Raw genomic sequence first — 18,542 nt, 5'->3', positions numbered from 1 at the left:
AACAATATTTTAGTAATAGCTTCTCTGAGAGAAAAAAAAAGTCTATTTACCCTTGAATTACTTTGATTAATTATTTTATACTAACACATTACAACTTGTGAATTCTAGAAATGCTATTTTACTGACTTTGGCAAAGTGCCAAAATGACTAGGTTTTCAGTACTTGAAATGAAAATGATCGTGCAGAGTATGCTGATTATTGGTTATTAGAATTTAGAAAGAAAAGCGAGACAAAGCCAGTTGCTAAGGAAATAACGGGTTTACTTTCTCCATCATGGGCTTATAATCACAGTGGTTTTTCTGTATGTTTGCCAGAATGTTCTGATATTTAGTCGGGAAAATTTACTTGTTTACTTTAATAATGACAGTGTTTCTAGGAATGATTTATAAGCAGAGGTAATGAAGGTACCCCTGCTTTTGTGCTGTTGACCGTAAAAATACAACTGAATACTAAAGATTCTAGCGAGTTGGGTTTTCTCTAAAGGCTATTGAAGGGGACCTTCAAATGTTTCCATTAAAAAACTCTTGGTGAATTTTCCCCAGGTTCTAACAAGCTATATCAAAATAAAACTCGTTTCATGGAAAAAAGGAATCCCACAGCACTTCTTTTTAATAACTGTTCAGCTACAAAATTTTATTGGTATCTTTTTATGTTCCCTCTAGAGGATGTAATGCACAAAAGCATTGCCACGGAACATATAAAATTACAAATGAAATTTATTGTAAAAAGTAGAATGTCTTCTAGACTGGTGTCAGTATTTATTTCATTCATAAACCAAAACTGCAGTATAATATATTCATTGTCAGCAAGTTCATGTGTGTAAATTGCCATCCAATGTTATTGACTGATATAAGACAGATATTGAAAAGACAATTTAAATGTACTCTTCCAAACATAAACTGTTCCACAAAAGCACTGTAAAAACTCCTTCAAGATTTTGGGTTGTGCTTGACATTTATGGTTAACTACATAATTTGGTCGTGTCATAATCCACTGTGTTTGGCAATTTGGCATTAAACGCCTGCAGAGCAGATTGGATCCTCACCACCTCACTAGTAGACAGCTTGAGTCTATGACGAAGCAAGCAAGAGAAAAGATCTAGACGACGCTGACCGGGTGGGGAGAGTTTATTTACACGGTCTCTTATCTCTAGAAGCTGCAAAAGTGCTGAGTCCTGGGATCCCTGAGTATAGGGGTAGTCCAGCTGCAAAATCAAGTCCCGGATTGCTTCAGGGTCAAAGTGCATGCTGTAACCAAACACTTGAATGTTATTGATTTTCATATAACCCAGGTTCCGGGAAGGGTCAATAAATTCGAGAGGTTCGTAGTAAATGCTCTCGTTGCCATTGGGGCCATTTGACTTGATGCGACTCCTCAGGTAGATGTGCACTGTCTCAAAAAACGTCTTCCACTTGTTGCCCAGAGTCAGCGACCAGTTGTAACACTGCAGCGGGAGGTCCAGCTTAGTCCGCTCCCAGTCTGGAAAGCTGTTTTCATTCACAGGCATGAACCAGCTCTCGGAGTGGCTGCCTCCGAAGGGATTGACGTAGACGGCCAACACTGGCTCCAACGTGCTGTTTTTAGTTAAGCAAATCTGCAAAGAGAGACCCAAGATCATGTGGACCAGACTCGACTTGTACTTGTTGCTCTTCAAGGTGAGGAGCATCCGCTTGCGCCAGGAGGGGTCAAACCAGCTGTTGAGGCGCATGTCGTTGCTGATGAAGATGGCATGGACTTCTATTCGCCTGTCCGTCTTCTGCAACAGGTATTTCATCTCGAGGTCTTGCAGGTCAGTCTCAAAGCCGATGTAGTGGTCCGTGGACTCGGCAACCTCGGGCTTGCAGAGCCCCTGGCTGAGCATGTAGCCGGTGTTGCAGGTGCCGCAGCGGGTGCGGTTGTCGGGGGCACAGGTCAGGCAGGCCGCGGCGTCGCCCACGGTGCAGGGCAGGAACGAGGTGCAGACCACCTGGTCATTCGGACACGTGCACGAGTGTGTCTCCTCCGAAAAGCTGCCCAGGAGGCCATTCTCATTGCAGTAGAGAAAAGACTGGATGCGAGTGAGCCAGTAGGTTGAGGTTCTAGAAACACAAAACAACACGAATCTGCATAAATACAAAGGCATTTTGGGTGTGTGTGTGTGTGTGTGTGTGTGTGAACCGTGAGGTCAACCTTAGCTGTGAAACCTTCACTATCATTTCTTAGCTTAGCTCCAGATATTTCACTGAGATAAATGATCCATATAGTTTATAATTGAAAACAGAGGCCTGTGTATATGATATTTATACACGTATTATGTGATTTTTGGTATTGGGTCTTTTTTTTTTTTTTTTTTCATTTTCATTCTTCCTTGCACAAGGTTAGGTGTGGGTATATTGGATTCAAACTGGAATATCGCGGGGATTGCTTTCTGAAGAGATTGCATGTCATTTCGCTAGTGTACTCGGAAGCTGATTGTGAACATAATTGGGTCAGTTATTGTCTTGAAATGCTCTCCAGCAACGGGAAATAGATGTGGCATTATCATTAAATACCTAGAGTAGAATTAGAGCATATAAAGGGTGACTGCTCATTCATTCACTCTTAGCTGCATAAAGTACTAACGCTGCAGGAAGCTAAATAGAAAGTAAAATAAGAATGAAAGAAAAATAAACAACTCTAAGATGTCAATCAATGTATTTAAATTCTAGGGTTTTATCAATATTGACAGAACAAGTACCCACCGAGGAGGAAAATATTATTAAAACATGTTTGACTTTATTCTTAACAGGCTGCTCCAGAAAATTGTTGAAAATATCTCGTTAAAATCATCTACAAGTTGTTTTAATAAGGGTTAAGTGTGTCAGTTTAATGTGTTTGATTTGAATCATTACCATTTTTCCTTATTTATACCCAGAAATCAGGCTAATCATGATGCAAATGCAAGATTTTACTTTTCATGTTTTCCCCACATTATTCAAACTCCTTTGGTGTGTTTAAAATCTCAGTAAAATAATGAAGGAAAATTGTGTGGCCTGGAAATCAGATAATTCTTTTGTTTTCATCATAGCTGTGGGATCATGGAAGAATTGAACTGCGTCGATATCCTGCCATTCTCTCATGTGAAAAATGGGAATAGAGATATCTTCCATATTGAGTTCTTGTGAGAAATTCTTAGGCTCAGGTGGTATGCATGTGTTTAGAATATCACACAATGTATGTATTTTTTACATTCTTATGCCTTTCTGCTGGTCATTATTTAGTACCTATGAGATTTTCTGCAAAATAAATCTATTATACTCCATTCTTTAGACTTGTACACTGCTGCTGTTTCAAAGACTTTGTATATGCTGAATACTGGTAAAACACAGGTATTAATCTGTGTAAATAATTGATAAAGACAATGTCTTAGATATCCATAACAATATTTGAGCTATTTATATGACATGTTCATTCTTGTTCCCTGCCCACCCTCCCCTTGCAATGCAAAACATATATATTTTTTATTTTTTTATTTTCTTCCTTCTTTTCCCAAATAAATCAAATAACTCCTCTCATGGCACTTACTTATTTTTCCATGGTACCTTTTTCTCACTTAAAACTCTATATCACTGTGTACCTACTTGTTGGTACTCCATTTATCCTATTAAATATATTATTCAGCCTGCCAGAGGCATGGGTGACTGTTCAGTGCTGTATATCCAGTGTCAAGTGGAATATCAGGAGATCACAGCCCTTTTTTACTGAATCTTGAGTCAAATGCACTGATGAATTAGAAGACATTTTCTCAAAAAATGTAATTTTGAGTGAAATTTAAAGCCCTAAAATATAATATTTAATACAATGGTAAAGACCCAGCTCTCGAGTTGCAGGAAGTGGAGTTCCACAACATACACTTTGACATTTGCACAATTAAACATATAAAAAGCTTTTCTCTTCTACCTTCCCTAAATGTAACTTTTTGGTTTAGACCCAGAAGAAAAGAAAAACAAAAAAAACTAGATGAAACCCAACCAAAGCCTAAAACATCTTCCTCTTAATTATTTCTCACACTGAAAAACTCTGACTGGAAACCCAAACCTATTAAATTCAGTTCTTTCTCCAGATTCTTTAAAAGTTCTCAGATAAACTCTCCCAAGAGTACACCCAAAGGTGGCAAAATAGCAATGATGTGAGGCTCTTTGGCACTTTGTGAGCCCTGCATCTACATGAGGATCACTTGTTTTCTAGTCTGGTTCTTGTTTTCTCCTGCAGAATAAATGTGAAAAAAGCCTCCTTCTGTGGTGTTGTGAAAACACTTGCTTATTTCTGTATTCAGTCTAGATATATAGAAATGATTACTGATTTTTAATCTGCAGTTACTGATATATTTATTCCATCAGTTTTCTCTTTCACAGGCCATTAGCATCTGGCTTGGCTTCTTTCTCTTTTCTGTCCTTATTCCTTCCTCCTTCTCTCCCTCCCTTCTTTCTTTCCCTTCTTTCTTATTTTCTTCCTTTCTTCCCTTCTTTTCTATGTTCCCTTCTCCCCCCCCCTTTCTGTAATTCTATTTGAGTCTTTCTAATATAAAGAATATATAATATATAACCTATATGGATTGAAAATTATATTTTCTTCCCTGAAACCAAAGCATAAATTCCCTGAGCCAAATCATCTTTCACTGTAAGCTCTAATCATGTTTCCAAATCATAAGGACAAACAAAAAATGAAATAAATAGACCTAAGGCTAAAGACAGAGCTCACAAAACTAGGGCACTGAGAAAGAAGCATTTGGACACTTTAGAAAAGCAATGGCTTTTTCAGCTTTCAATCTCTTCCAATCCTTTTCACGTCCCTGCAGATGCATTACTGAAGGAATGTGTTTTGGCTTCGTGGGTTTCAGCTTGTCATGTATGAATATTGATAACTTGGCACACTGTCAAAGCTCCCGTATCCTGGGACGGAAAAGCTAGCGTGTGGATTTTCTTCTTTTCGGCTTCTTGTTCCTTTCTCGCCTACTACCTACCTTTTGGCATTTTTACTGTATTTCACAAGCAGAGAATAGATTTTTAAAGGAAAATATTTAATTTTCCTGAATAATCAGTCTTTTCTTTACTCCTTTTAAAATCTTGGCTAAAGCAGTAGTCAAAAATAGAGAAGGGAGCCACTTTGGGGTTTTCATTTACCCAAATAATCATGTAATTTTATTTTTCCCAACAAAGTAAAATTTAACTGCTTTTTTCTTTATTTTAAAGCATTTTAAACTTATCGTAGATAAGCTTAATTGCTAAGTAGCTTTAAAAATTAATTTAATGAAAACATAAACCAAAAGTAGGCTGTAGCAAGTATCTTCTTAACACTATTTCCTTTTCAATTTAAATATTTAAAGAAAGTAGTACTACATTTTTTTTTAATTCATCTATAGCTTTTATTTCCTCAAATTATTTGGTGTCTCCTGAGGCTAAGGCTAAAGGATGTAATGTCAAAAGATGCATTCCTGGCAGACAGATCTTCTGTTATTTGTTATCAATATGTGATGTGGTTTGTGACATGTATTTATTGTACTTCAATAAATATTTACTAAATAAAGGAAAGGGGAAAGGAGTAAGGAAGGAGGGAGAGACAGAAATTAGAGTGAAGGAACTATGGGTTATGGAGAACAGAAGACAGAAGACTGAAATTAAAATTTAATTTTAGGGGCAGCCTGGCTGGCTCAGCGGTTTAGCACTGCCTTCAGCTCAGGGCCTGATCCTGGAGACCCAGGATCAAGTCAAACGTCGGGCTCCCTGCATGGAGCCTGCTTCTCCCTCTGCCTGTGTCTCTGCCTCTCTGTCTCTCTCATGAATAAATAAATAATAATTAATTAATTAATTAATTTTAAATAAAATAAAAATTTAATTAAATTAGAATTTAAAAAGCCATTGGCATGTGATAGTTACTATGATGTGGAACATTTTAGGAAGAGGAGGAGCTCCTTATCTATCAGGAATAGATCTTGCATTTTGGAAATAATTTCTACAATCGTAAGGCTCATATGGGATAGTACTAAAAAGAGAAAAATGCCTTCCAAAGTTAAGTTAAAATTTAAGTTAAAATTTAAGCTGAAAGCCTATAGCATGTTTATGTTTGAGGAATCACATGGCCTACTAATTTGAGAACTTTAGACAACTGTTTAACTTGTCTTGGTTCAATCTGTAATATTCTCCATGTATTTAAGATATTCTCTCCACCGGATAAGTGTCGCATGAGCATCAGAAGAGCATTAGACTAGTAGATGAATACCTGATTTCTGGACTGTACTTTACCCAGTGACCTGGGACAGGTCACTTAGCTTCCTTAACCTTAACCAGAGCTCAAAGAAATATTGTTTCAAAGTTTGGTTCTGCATGACCCTGGGGAATAGAGAGAGCTTTCTGACCTGTGACTTGTTCCTGTAGACTTTGCTTGCCTATCTTTCGTCAGTGAAATAATGTAACATATAAACCCCATCATCACCATCTCACATGTGGTGGCTGCTCCTAATGCAACAATGTGAATGAAATGCTTATCCCTAAAATGTTCCTGTTATTAAGAATATCCACTAAGAAAAAAAAAAGAAGAATATCCACTAAGATATAGTATTATTCTTGCAGTTTTGAATGATGTTAAGTGTGATTGGTGAAACAGATTCCTGGGCCTCACTCCAGAGATCTTGGGTGAATTTCTAAGAGTAGGGCCCAGAAAGATGCAATCCCGGAGGACATTATGTACCCACTGGGGACAAGGTTCCTATGTAAGAAAATTAACAAACCAAATAGAGGCTAGGGGCTTTTTAAATACCATTTAGCCATTGGCATGAAAAAATATGTTCAAAGAGAGTAGAGAAAAGTTACGATTTCTGTGAAGAAGAGTCAGCATTAGATGGCTGTGAATTAGCATGTGGGTCTCTGCCACCACTGTGTACTCTACAGTGTGCAAACCCGACACTAGGAAATTTGTCACGTGCATTCACTGAAGAACAAAGCAAACACGAAAGCCTACCTTAATAAATGAATTCTCGTTTGTTATATTAATTATTTAGTGAATACCTCTCATATCAAGGACCAGTTACTTTGTATTCATTATTAAAAATTCTTCACAGTAGCTTCCAAAGGTTAACCTCATTTTAAAATTTTAAAAATACCGAGGTTCATGGTTTTAATGATTTTCTGTTACATATCTTTTAAGTATGACAATGAAGACAGACTCAGAAGCAAATTTAATTTTTTAAAAAATATGGTTGAAAGTGTCTCATCCTTATTCTCACAGGATATGAGAAAAAGTACTTAACAAATGATCTCAGGAAAAATATCCATGTATTGGCTATAGCTGGACAGCATTGAAGATAAAATGACTTTTAAAGCATTTTTTTAAATTTTTATTTATTTATGATAGTCACACACACAGAGAGAGAGAGGCAGAGACACAAGCAGAGGGAGAAGCAGGCTCCATGCACCGGGAGCCCAATGTGGGACTCGATCCTGGGTCTCCAGGATCCCGCCCTGGGCCAAAGGCAGGCGTCAAACCGCTGCGCCACCCAGGGATCCCATAAAATGACTTTTAACTTGATAAAATGACTGTTAATTATGATGAAAGTTTAATTTTTGAGTGACAGTAAACTCTATTGGCTTCAATCACATTTGGGGAGCCAAACTATCAACTTTGAATTTATTTTCATTTACGCCATATATAAATTGGGAATAAAGTAGAGGTTGTTGTTAAAAATGAAAGCACAATTTCAGGAAAAGCACTTAAAAGAGTGCTTATGCACAGATTAAATGGGAAATAAATGTAAATGCTTATTTTTATTATTACTGTTGTTACTACTCTTATCTTTTAAAGAAGTATCATTGTATGTACTTCCTTTAATGCAAATGCTTTTTTCTCCAGAAAATTGAAAATTTTATTGTATCTACAACAATTCTTGCATTGCATGCATAATATTACACTTATTTCTGCTATTTTCTATCTTTATCAAAATAGACACAGTTATTGATAACATGGTCAAGATTATATTTAAAAGTACATGTATAGCCTCTTTGCTATAGTTTTGAAGCTAAAATGTGTAAAGACAATATTGCTCAAATTCAGGACATATATTCTGATGTGTAATGGTTTGCACTGAGGTATTAGAACATATGTTGATACAAAAACAATTACCTCCTCTCACAGTTAAATCCTCTCTGAGCACTAATAATCTTATTTCAAAGGTCCCTTATTTCAACCTTCTAATCTTTTATTGCTCTCCAAATCTGTGCAATGTGGATCCAAATCTTAAAACCTAAACAATATAATTTCAGTTTCTTTTTGAAGTTAAATATCGCTCCTTTGAGTAGAGCATTTCATTTCAGCCTTCATAGATTTGTGTTTTTCATCTAATACTTTAAACTAAATATGAATTTGGGATTAAGTGCCCACAGCTATTTAAACAATCATAAGCTGATTATTAGCTCAGTCACAGAATGGATAATGCCAAATAATATTCCATCACTCGCCCTCTTCCAATTCTGCTGCTCTGACCATCTCAGCCTTGGCAATGTGGCCTGGGGCTCATGTTGACTTTCCCAACACTTAATAGTCTCAGTCTTAGAAACAGTTTTACACCCCAAGAAAAAGAATGTCATTGTCAAAGGTCCCTCAGCCATGGTCTCCCAAGGAAGCATCTACATACCACATATGTATATGGGTACACATCTATAGACACATATATATACACATTTTAATTCAAGTATCTACTAATCAGTTTGGCTTGCAGAAAGACAATGAAAAAGAGAATGAAACAGTTGAAGATGTAGGTTTTATTTTAAGGAAATTATTACCTGGCCGTGACATCCATTGAGGTTTTACCATGAGCACAGTACTTTAACAGGCATTATTTATTTACTCCGCCCAGTGCTCACTACTCCCTGGGTAAAGATGCTTGTTACCCCTACCTAAAGGCATGCCTTTTTTTTTTTTAATTTTTTAAATTTATTTATGATAGTCACACACAGAGAGAATGAGAGAGAGAGAGGCAGAGACACAGCCAGAGGGAGAAGCAGGCCCCATGCACCGGGAGCCCGACCTGGGATTCGATCCCGGGTCTCCAGGATCGCACCCTGGGCCAAAGGCAGGCGCCAAACCGCTGCGCCACCCAGGGATCCCAAGGCATGCCTTTTAAAGCTTAAGCGACTAGATCTTGTCCAAACTCCTACAGCTACTAAGTGGTAAAACTGAATGTACATCTCTGGTCTTTATTACTCCCAGTTATTTTTTTGGATATGACATCAAAAGATCAAGCAACTGGGACGCCTGCGTGGCTCAGCGGTTGATCATCAGCCTTTGGCTCAGGGCATGATCCCAGAGTTTTGGGATCCAGTCCCACATCAGGCTCCCTACGGGGGGCCTGCTTCTCCCTCTGCCTATGTCTCTGCCTTCTCTCTGTATCTTTCTGAATAAATAAAAAATCTTAAAAAAAAAAAAAAACAGCTCAAGGAACAAAAGCAGAAATTAATAAGTAAGACAACAATAAACAAAGGTTTCAGTCCAACTAATTTGTAACACATTTGGTTGAGCGGTATTCACAGATGAATCTGCTTACTTTTTAGAGAGCTACTGAAACATTTTGTCCCCAGAGATGCTATAAGATACTATAGTTCAAAAAAATCAAGAGACATGTTTTGCTTCTACTTGTGGCAATAAAATATGAAAAGAAACAGGTCAACATTCAGGCTGTGAAATATGAGTCACACAAAAATGAACACAGTCATGTTACTGTAAGTAAAGAGAAGATATTATCAAAAGAACACCAGCATTTTCCTAATTTGAGTCCTATTTAATTTTCTTCCAAAGATTATCAAAAATTGAACTAAGTTGTCCCCAAGTACATTAGATATTAAGTTAAAAGTACTTAAAAAGTATTTGTTATATGTAACAAATGTAAATTCTTTACATATAACAAATTCTTTTCTAAAAAAGAAACAAATTTGTTAGTGTAATTGATGAATATTTTGCAACTGTTTTGCAAAATAGGTAAATCCGGTCTGTCCTAAGTACATGCATAACATCCTGGCTTTCATCCAACATTAATGTTCATTTCACCAAGTCATTATTACCAAATCATCTGTATTTCTCATTGTATTATATTTTCTGTGAAGAAAAATATATATTTTTTACTTCACTATTTTACTTTGACAACATACTTAATGTACAAGTGTTTATGCTTAAATTCCCCCCATTACAACCTTTTAAACTTTTATTAGTCTTAAATTTTGTGCATTATGGATCAAATTAAAAAAATCTAAATAATATTACTCAGGAATTTAAAATAAAATACTTATAATGAGGCCATTCCATTTCATCTTACATAGCCATATTCATTTCTGATCCTAATACTTCAAATTTAATATAAGTGAATAAATTAATGAACAAGAGTAGTTGAAAAAGCAAATTTAAGGCTAAATTGGAAATGTCCTTCATTGTTTTGTTGCTGTAGTTGTTAATATTTCATATGGCTTTCTTGATTTCCAGTAAGTGATGAATATTTTTAAAAATTGTCTTATTTTCACCAAATCTGTTTTTCAAAGTATGTTTCATGACCAATTTCTTATCAACTTAGAGAAGATCAATAAACTATTCTTAACACCATCATTTAAATAATTTAATCAATTTTAACCTTTTTCTAAAACTAGAAACTAATACTATTTACATTTAAAGGATATTTTCCAATTAAATAAAAAATATAACTTGCCTAAATCCAATGTCCATCTACTCATATACCTATGAACACAATTATGTCACAAACTGTCTATGATATCCCCAAGTTTGTCAGAGAAATATCCCTTCAAATAAATGTCTCCAAACTTACCATTTTCTTCTCTCATAATACAATCATCATTGTTTCCTATAACAGTGGATATCAACTTGTCCCTCTGTGCCTCATATAAAGCAAGAACGTACTAAACAGTCTTTTTTTGACAACCTCACTTACAAAAACTAAATTCCTTGAATGGGTGTATCAGTTAACTATATCATTATATTTGTAATTAAGCCATTTATAACCATGTATTACAGTTTAAGAGATTCTTATCTCATTGTTTCAACTGAAGTATACTATTCATGATAATATCTGTAATTTCCTACATGTTAGTTTACTTCATTGGAGTATAAGCTCCTTGGAAAAAAAGAAACTGACTGTAATTTCATTGGAATTCCTAGAGACCGGGACTCCCAGGTGACTCTGCAGTTAAGCATCTGTCTTCAGCCCACAGGGTGATCCTGGAGTCCTGGGATCGAGTCCCACATCGGGCTCCCTGCATGGAGCCTGCTTCTCCCTCTGCCTGTGTCTCTGCCTTTCTCTTTCTGTGTCTCTCATGAATGAATAAATAAAATCTTAAAAAAGAAAAAAAAGGAATTCCTAGAGACCAACAAAATGCCTTCCTGATCCCTCCAAACAAAACTGCTAAGTCAAAATTGAATTATGGACTTACGTTTGAGGGAAAATGTCAGAGAGAATACTCTTTAAAACTCCTCAATGCAAAATGCCTAATAATTCTGGCAATAACTATTTTAATGCATCATAATATGGAAAAAAAGATGTAGTAAACTTCACAGGCTAAAATTGAAGTAAAAGAACAGTATGAGGGAAGATGTACATGTGCTTGATCCTAAAGGATGGGATGGTTGTCTTAGGTATCAGAGACAAAGTAGGGTACACTTGACAAGCAGGAAGTTGAATTGTAGATCCACTATATTTGGGAAGACAGAAACTATGAAATTAAAGAAAGAGTCAACCTAAAAAAAAAACAACAGCAAAAGCTACCAACATTTAGCAAAGAAAGAGAGCAAAATGAGTGCCTGCCTTGGCATCATTGTTAGTGGAAAGAAAAAATACATAATCTATAAATTCAAAACCAGGAATGAAAATAATTATTTTAAAGTGCTCCCAAATTGTTGTAGTGTGGTAAAATTAAACATATACATTTTCTAGAGGCCTGTACATCCTGCAAAGGATTTGAAAAGTCAATATAGATAAAATTATTTTGACCATGAGCTCACAATCACAAAAAAACAAATGCACATGAGGATGTGGTATTTTTGTGATTGTTTTCACCCTTACACATTATTATTATTATCTTTTAAAGATTCATTTATTTATTCATGAGAAACACACACAGAGAGAGAGAGAGAGAGAGAGAAAGAGGCAGAGACATAGGCAGAGGGAGAAGCAGGCTCCTTGCAGGGGGCCCGAAGCGGGACTCAATCCCAGATCCTGGGATCATGACCTGGCCGAAGGCAGGCGTCCAACCACTGAGCCACCCAGGCATCCCACCCTTACACATTATTTTTACCCTTTTCCATGTTGGATGGAAAGGCCTATATTTTTAGACATATTTTCAACTCTCTGCTTCCATGTGGCAAGAACTTCACCCTGATGATCTTGATAATAAATGATAAAAAGCTGGAAAATCACATTTGTATGTATCACACAAGAAAATGTGAAAATCTGAAAGCACTACAATTTTAACTTGCAAGACATCAGTATTATGTATATTGTTTATACTTTTCAAATTAATGAACAACTGTGGGTAGTGTAAGAATAATTTTTATTCTGTAAGTGTGAACACCAGCGCTGTAGTCTGACCATAAATTTGCAAAGGTTTCATTGAATTTACTGCAGATTATAAATGTGATATTGCACAGGATTATTTTCAGACTGCTAATTTTATTATTATTAATTTATATATATATATATATATATATATATATATATATATATATATAGACAGAGAGAGGAGTGGGTAGTGAGACAGAGAGAGAGAATATTAAGCAGGATCCATCTTCAGTGCAGAGCCCTACATGGTACTCCATCTCATGACCTGAGCTGAAATCAAGATTTGGATGCCTAACTGACTGAGAAATCCAAAAATCTACTAATTTAATTATTAATCTGTACTATATAGATACTATAGATATGAAGTAATTTTGAAAAAAGAACAATAGATTATCTCCTTTTCAAAAAAAAGATTTATTTATTTATTTATTTATTTATTTATTTATTTATTGAAAGACACAGAGAGAGAGAGAGAAAGAGACATGATAGAGGGAGAAGCAGGCTCCTCACAGAGAGCCCAATGTGGGACTCTATGGTGGGATCTGGGATCATGCCCTGAGCTGAAGGTAGATGCTCCACCACTGAGCCACCCAGGCACCCCTCAGTAGAGTATCTCCTAAACCAGAAACTGGAACAAAAGAATGTAACTTCAGACTAATCAATGGCATTTATGTATTTATTTATCTAAATAAAGAGGATGGAAACATCAGAACAAAGAAAGCTGGGGATTCAGTATAGTGATATTTAGCAATGTTTATTTAGCATCCTATGGGCATGAGGTTGCCCTGACAAAATGGTGAGTGGTTTCTGACCTCTTAGTGAGATATTATTTGTGACCACGAATGTATCCATACTTGATCTTAGCCAAAAGTCCGAGAAGCGATCCACAAATGTAACCAGATATTAAAATGTAATGCTGTTTGGAAGAAAGTCAGTCAACTAAAACACTTGCTCTTATTCCATGATCACTAAGAAGTTTTATGATAATAATTTGGATTCCCATTTAAGTTTCTTACAGGAACAAATCTGATTAACCAAATTAGGAGTTATGTGACAGCTAGTTCACTAAATAACAATATGGCATTCTGGATAATAAGTTATTTTTTAAGAATTTGGTTGACTGGGCTATAGTCCCCAAACTGGTCATCTTCAAGGTGTTTATGTAAATGAAAATTCAGGAGTTTTATAGTTGACAGAAAGTTTACCATTGAAAGAAAAAAACACCAAAAAAACCCCCTCACCTTTCAGAGTTCCTTCATGTATCAAAAATGTCTTAAAGTCACATGCTCAGAGCAATGGCTTTATATGAATATTGCCAAGTGTTGAGGATAAAGTACTACTATACTCTGAACCATAAAGATGGTTAATGACTATGCCACAATCTCACCAGAAAAAAAAAATGGTGCTTATGGCCCTAAAAATGTCACCCTTTATAGGAATAAGGAAATGTTATGGTTTGTGTGCACATGTGTTAAATGTTGCAAAATTTGTACTATGATTAAAGGAATGACAATTTTAAAAGTTTGGCCTGCTTGGCTTGCTAATATAACAAAAACCTGCATCCCTATATCCCATAATTTTGTTCATCAGAAAGAAAGGTATGCAGGTATTATAATCGACTGAATGTTTATATCCACTCAATTTTATATGTTGAAATCCTTTTTCTTAATATAATATTTGGAGTTAGGGTCTTTGGGAGTAATTAGGTAATGAGCATGGAGCCATCATCAATGGAATTAGTGCCCTTAAAAAAGGGACCTGAGACAGCTATTTTTCCCTGTTTCCGCCATGTGAAGGCACAGTGAGAAGATGGCTATCTATAAAGGGGGAAGTGACCTCACACTAGACATCATCTTTCAATGCCTTGATCTTGGTCCTCCAACCTCCAGAATTGTAAGAAATACACATTTGTTATTCAAGTTGCCCAGTCTATGGTATTTTTGTGATAGCCACCCAAACTGACTAAGACAGGCATTATCTCTTAAATTTTCTGCCAACTTAATATTACATTTAAGTCTGTAGAAAATAAAAGTGAATCAAATGACCGTTTAGAAAAGAGAAGCAATTCAGTATGTCTAGCCTTCTCTGGCCTCATTATTTTTCAAAGGAGACTACAGGAAATGATGGATTACCTTAAATGACCATTCAACATCCATTCAGAAAACAAATAGTAAAGCAATCACTTTAATCCTTGGGTTCTCAAGCAGACTTACATTATGTAGAACATTCTCTTTCCTCAGTGCACAAGATGTTCCATTAACCAAAATATGATCTGATAGGGAAAAAAATGAGTCACTCTGGATGATATCAGCAGTGACACAAATCAAATCGGTATTCAAAATGTACCATACTCTCACTTGCAGGGTAAATCACAAAACAAATGGAAGCTTCTTATCAATTGGCAGAAAGATAGAAACTTGTGTCATTTCAAGAGCTTAATCTATTCTGTTGGCACGGGGGGAAATCCACAAATTTATTCCTTAGTGTTGCAGGTTTAGCCTTAATTTAATTTTTGAACAGTAAGTCCATTTTGAAATTATTTGAAAATTAGGTATTATTAGTTTGTTGCTTACAAATTAATTTTAATTTATCTTTGCTTTTCTTTTCATTTATTACTCTTGCCACTTACTATCTTTCAGTAATCAAACAATCCTTTGGAAGAAAGAACAAAAAAGATATTATATGCGAATGACTGCTGAAACCATGATGTAAAAAAATCAGAAAATTCCTTTTACATATTTATATGAGATGTATAATAAATGCCTATTGTAACACAAATAGTTGGACCTTATAAAATGATTTGTAATTTGCAAATCAACAGTTAACAAGGGCCATTCTAGAGATAGTTCACCACATCCATTGAATATATATATGAGAAGTCAAAACTATCTTCTCTCCAAACCTCAGAGTCACCAAAGTAATCACACACTCCTCAAGTGCGCCATTAAATAATAATCACAAATACATAAAGAGCACTTACTACGTGCCAGGGACTAGTTAAACATTTTACATATACACATATATATGTAAAATAAATATATATTATAAATATATATATATATATATATATATATATATATATTTAGCCCTTGCACAACTCTATGAAGTACTACCATTTTTCCACAAGGTGCCCCTTACGTGACAGCACAGACTGTCTATAAAAATGAGCCAGTGTCCATGCTCTTCAGAGTCCACTATATTATCTATGGTGTTACTGGCCCAATAAAGGCATATATGAGCAAATGTTGAGATAAGATATTTTTCTAGATAATTATGTTTTCAGCCCACCTCCCCAGGTGACAATTGTCTGAAATGCTTTGACAGCCCATATAAGCTTTGAACCAAATGTGAACTACTATACTGTATCTGGATTAACCAACACAAAGTGAGATGAAAATATAATTCACACCAACATCCTAATATCATCAGGGTGTTTAATAATCTAAAATCCCATATTGTATAGATTATGTTAAAGTCATATGACAGTGAAAAAGAATCATGTGGTACAAAGGCGATTCTAAAATAGCTCGGATCAGCGTGTCTCCAAGCCATCCTATCCCCTTAACTGAAAAAAGAGGAGGTCTACCTCAGTTTCTTTTTGGATCAATAATAAATAGATTTTTATGTCACATGTACCTTGCTTGAAAGTAAAACAACAGCACCTAAGTGGACACAGGGCTAAAACCAACTTGTCTTTGATTCTGGAAGTTTAATTATTATTATGTAAACATTTTTAGTCATGTTTCCTTATCCTTCTAGCATAGAATAAACCTGTTGGAAAATAATCATGAATTATTTTCATTGAATGTTTCTTGTAGGGAAGGGGATTAGTTTGAACTTTATGATAATCACGTCCCTATGTAAACACAGGCAAGATTTCTTCTCATTCTGTTTTGACTTATGAAGTCATCCTAATATATATTAGTTGTTATAGTATCTGGTTGTATAAGAGGCAAAGGCAAGCTGAGATATGTGAGAAACAGCAATAGGGTTTGTAAATTAAGAATGAGTTTCATTTGTTATTAATTGCCTATCCAATATCCACAGGACCCTCATTCCTACAAACAGAAGCTTGATTTTGTTCAACACAATGTGCCAAACCAAACCAAACCAAACCAAACCAAACCAAACCAAACCAAACTACTTTCTCAGTTTTCCTTTAAGTTAGCACTAGATACAGTTCTGATAAAACAGAAGTCTGATGAGCAATGGTCTGGGATAGTCTCTTTTTTTCCTGAAAGAAGCTTGCTACATCTCTTCCTGTTACTTATCCTGAAAATGGTTCTGATTTCTGAAGCAAGAAGAGCCATCTCCTGAACTCAAGACAACAAACATGCAAGAAGAATTAAGGGAAAGGCAAGAAAAACAAAACCAACCAAACAAAAGCAGGCAAACTGTAGTTAAGAACCAACATCTAAATCAAGTTGCAGAGCCATTTGCCAAGTTACGTTCTACAGAACTCCTGTTACTTAAAAAAGAAAAATCCGTTTTTAGGGAGTCAATTCATCAAGTTTTCTTTACTTGTAGCAGAATATTGATTACTGGGAACAAGATAAAAGTTTCTGAGAAGCAGTCAAACTTTGAAACAAAATAGTCCCTTGATCTTGTGGTGGGTGGGGAGCAACCCACAGTGCTTGGGGATTGAGAGAAATCTCAGGGTGGACCAAATTGAGTTAATCTGCATACTAACTGTAACAAGGTTTCAGAAGGAAATTCTACAGAAAGTCACTTGTGTTTTTTTTGCAACTCAAATAAAAGCCAAGCAAGCCAAATTCTTGGAACTTTCTTGGAATTAAAATATATAAAGACTGACAATCTGAAACAGAAAATTACATCTATTGGCTTAATGGACAAGCGATTTTATGTCACTGAACAAAGAGGAAAAACACTTGACAATAAACAAAAGTATTAACAACTTAGGCAAGAATGTGGATTCTTCAGGCATTACTGAACACACTGGAAAGATTTTCAATGCTTGTTTAAAATAAAACCTGGAGGTGGAGGTATGTTTTAAAAAATAACAACTTAAAAAATTAAGAATATGTTTTTAGCCTCAGTTAGACATTTTCCTATAATGCAGTTATTTTTGAAACAATATCAAATTGATGTTGAGAATGAATTTCTTTTCTTGGTTCATGAGAATTTAGTAGAATTTCAAAAAGTAGATCATTAACTGAAATTATTGAAATCATTGGGTATTTCTATGTATTAGTATATTATGACTTCATTTATTATGCTGCCACATAAGCCAAGTTGAATGTTCTGTATATTTCAGAATGCCTTTTGTTTTTGCAATGAAAAGCTTAGAGAATCCATTTGCAGCTTCAGATTGGGAAACAAAGTCAGTAAACCAATAAATACATACTGATTTTTAAAAATCCAAGGTATACTTTTCCTCTTCCACTGAATCAAAAGTCTCTTTTTGGTGTCTTCCTAACAGTAAGTATTTGGACTCTTCCAAAAAATGTTTGACTTCTCACTTCAGTTTATTCCCACATATATCACTCCTATAAAAGATCTGAAGTACAACCTCTTCCTATTCCTCTAAATTGAAAGAAGCGTGTCACCATATATCACTGCCAGACTTGTTTTGTTGAGACTGTACTGAAGCACCACATTCCCCAGGAAAAAGACAGGATTAAACCAAACCTACAACTTTCATTTCAGTATTCAAGGCATAGTTTTTCAAATGAAAAGAAAATAACATAGTATGTTCTCTTCCTAAAGGTATTAAAAACAATTGTGTCAAATTCTTCCACTCCTCCTGCCACTGGTAAGTGCCTTACATTATATTATTTTTATCTAGAAAGCAGACAGGTTGAGGTGGCATCAACTCTGCCTATTAACATTAGGTTTTGCAATTCTTCTGTTCCCTTCTGATCACATTGTGATTCCAATACCTACACAGGATCATATCACTTCTCAGATAAAAACCTTCCAATCATTTCATTTAGCATAAAAGTCTTTAGAGTGACCT

General features: G+C 35.4%; 1 protein-coding gene across 4 annotated transcripts in view; it reads right to left on the bottom strand.

Moving 5' to 3' along the window:
• Window positions 1-736: 736 nt before the first annotated feature.
• BRINP3 (BMP/retinoic acid inducible neural specific 3) overlaps window positions 737-18,542 on the bottom strand; it is a 376,978-nt gene continuing 359,172 nt past the window's right edge. For 3 of the 4 annotated variants that reach the window (XM_038586119.1, XM_038586120.1, XM_038586118.1), the window contains one exon: window positions 962-2,078. In XM_038586119.1, the coding sequence (XP_038442047.1) occupies window positions 962-2,078 (1,117 nt within the window). Of the gene's footprint in view, window positions 2,079-18,542 lie in introns of all 4 variants that reach the window. The other variant, XM_038586117.1, reaches the window with a different exon arrangement.

This window comes from Canis lupus, chromosome 38, assembly GCF_011100685.1.
Source record: "Canis lupus familiaris isolate Mischka breed German Shepherd chromosome 38, alternate assembly UU_Cfam_GSD_1.0, whole genome shotgun sequence".
NCBI lineage: Eukaryota > Metazoa > Chordata > Mammalia > Carnivora > Canidae > Canis > Canis lupus.
The sequence above is the reverse complement of the archived record's forward strand: the minus strand, read 5'-3'. Positions and strand labels throughout refer to the sequence as shown.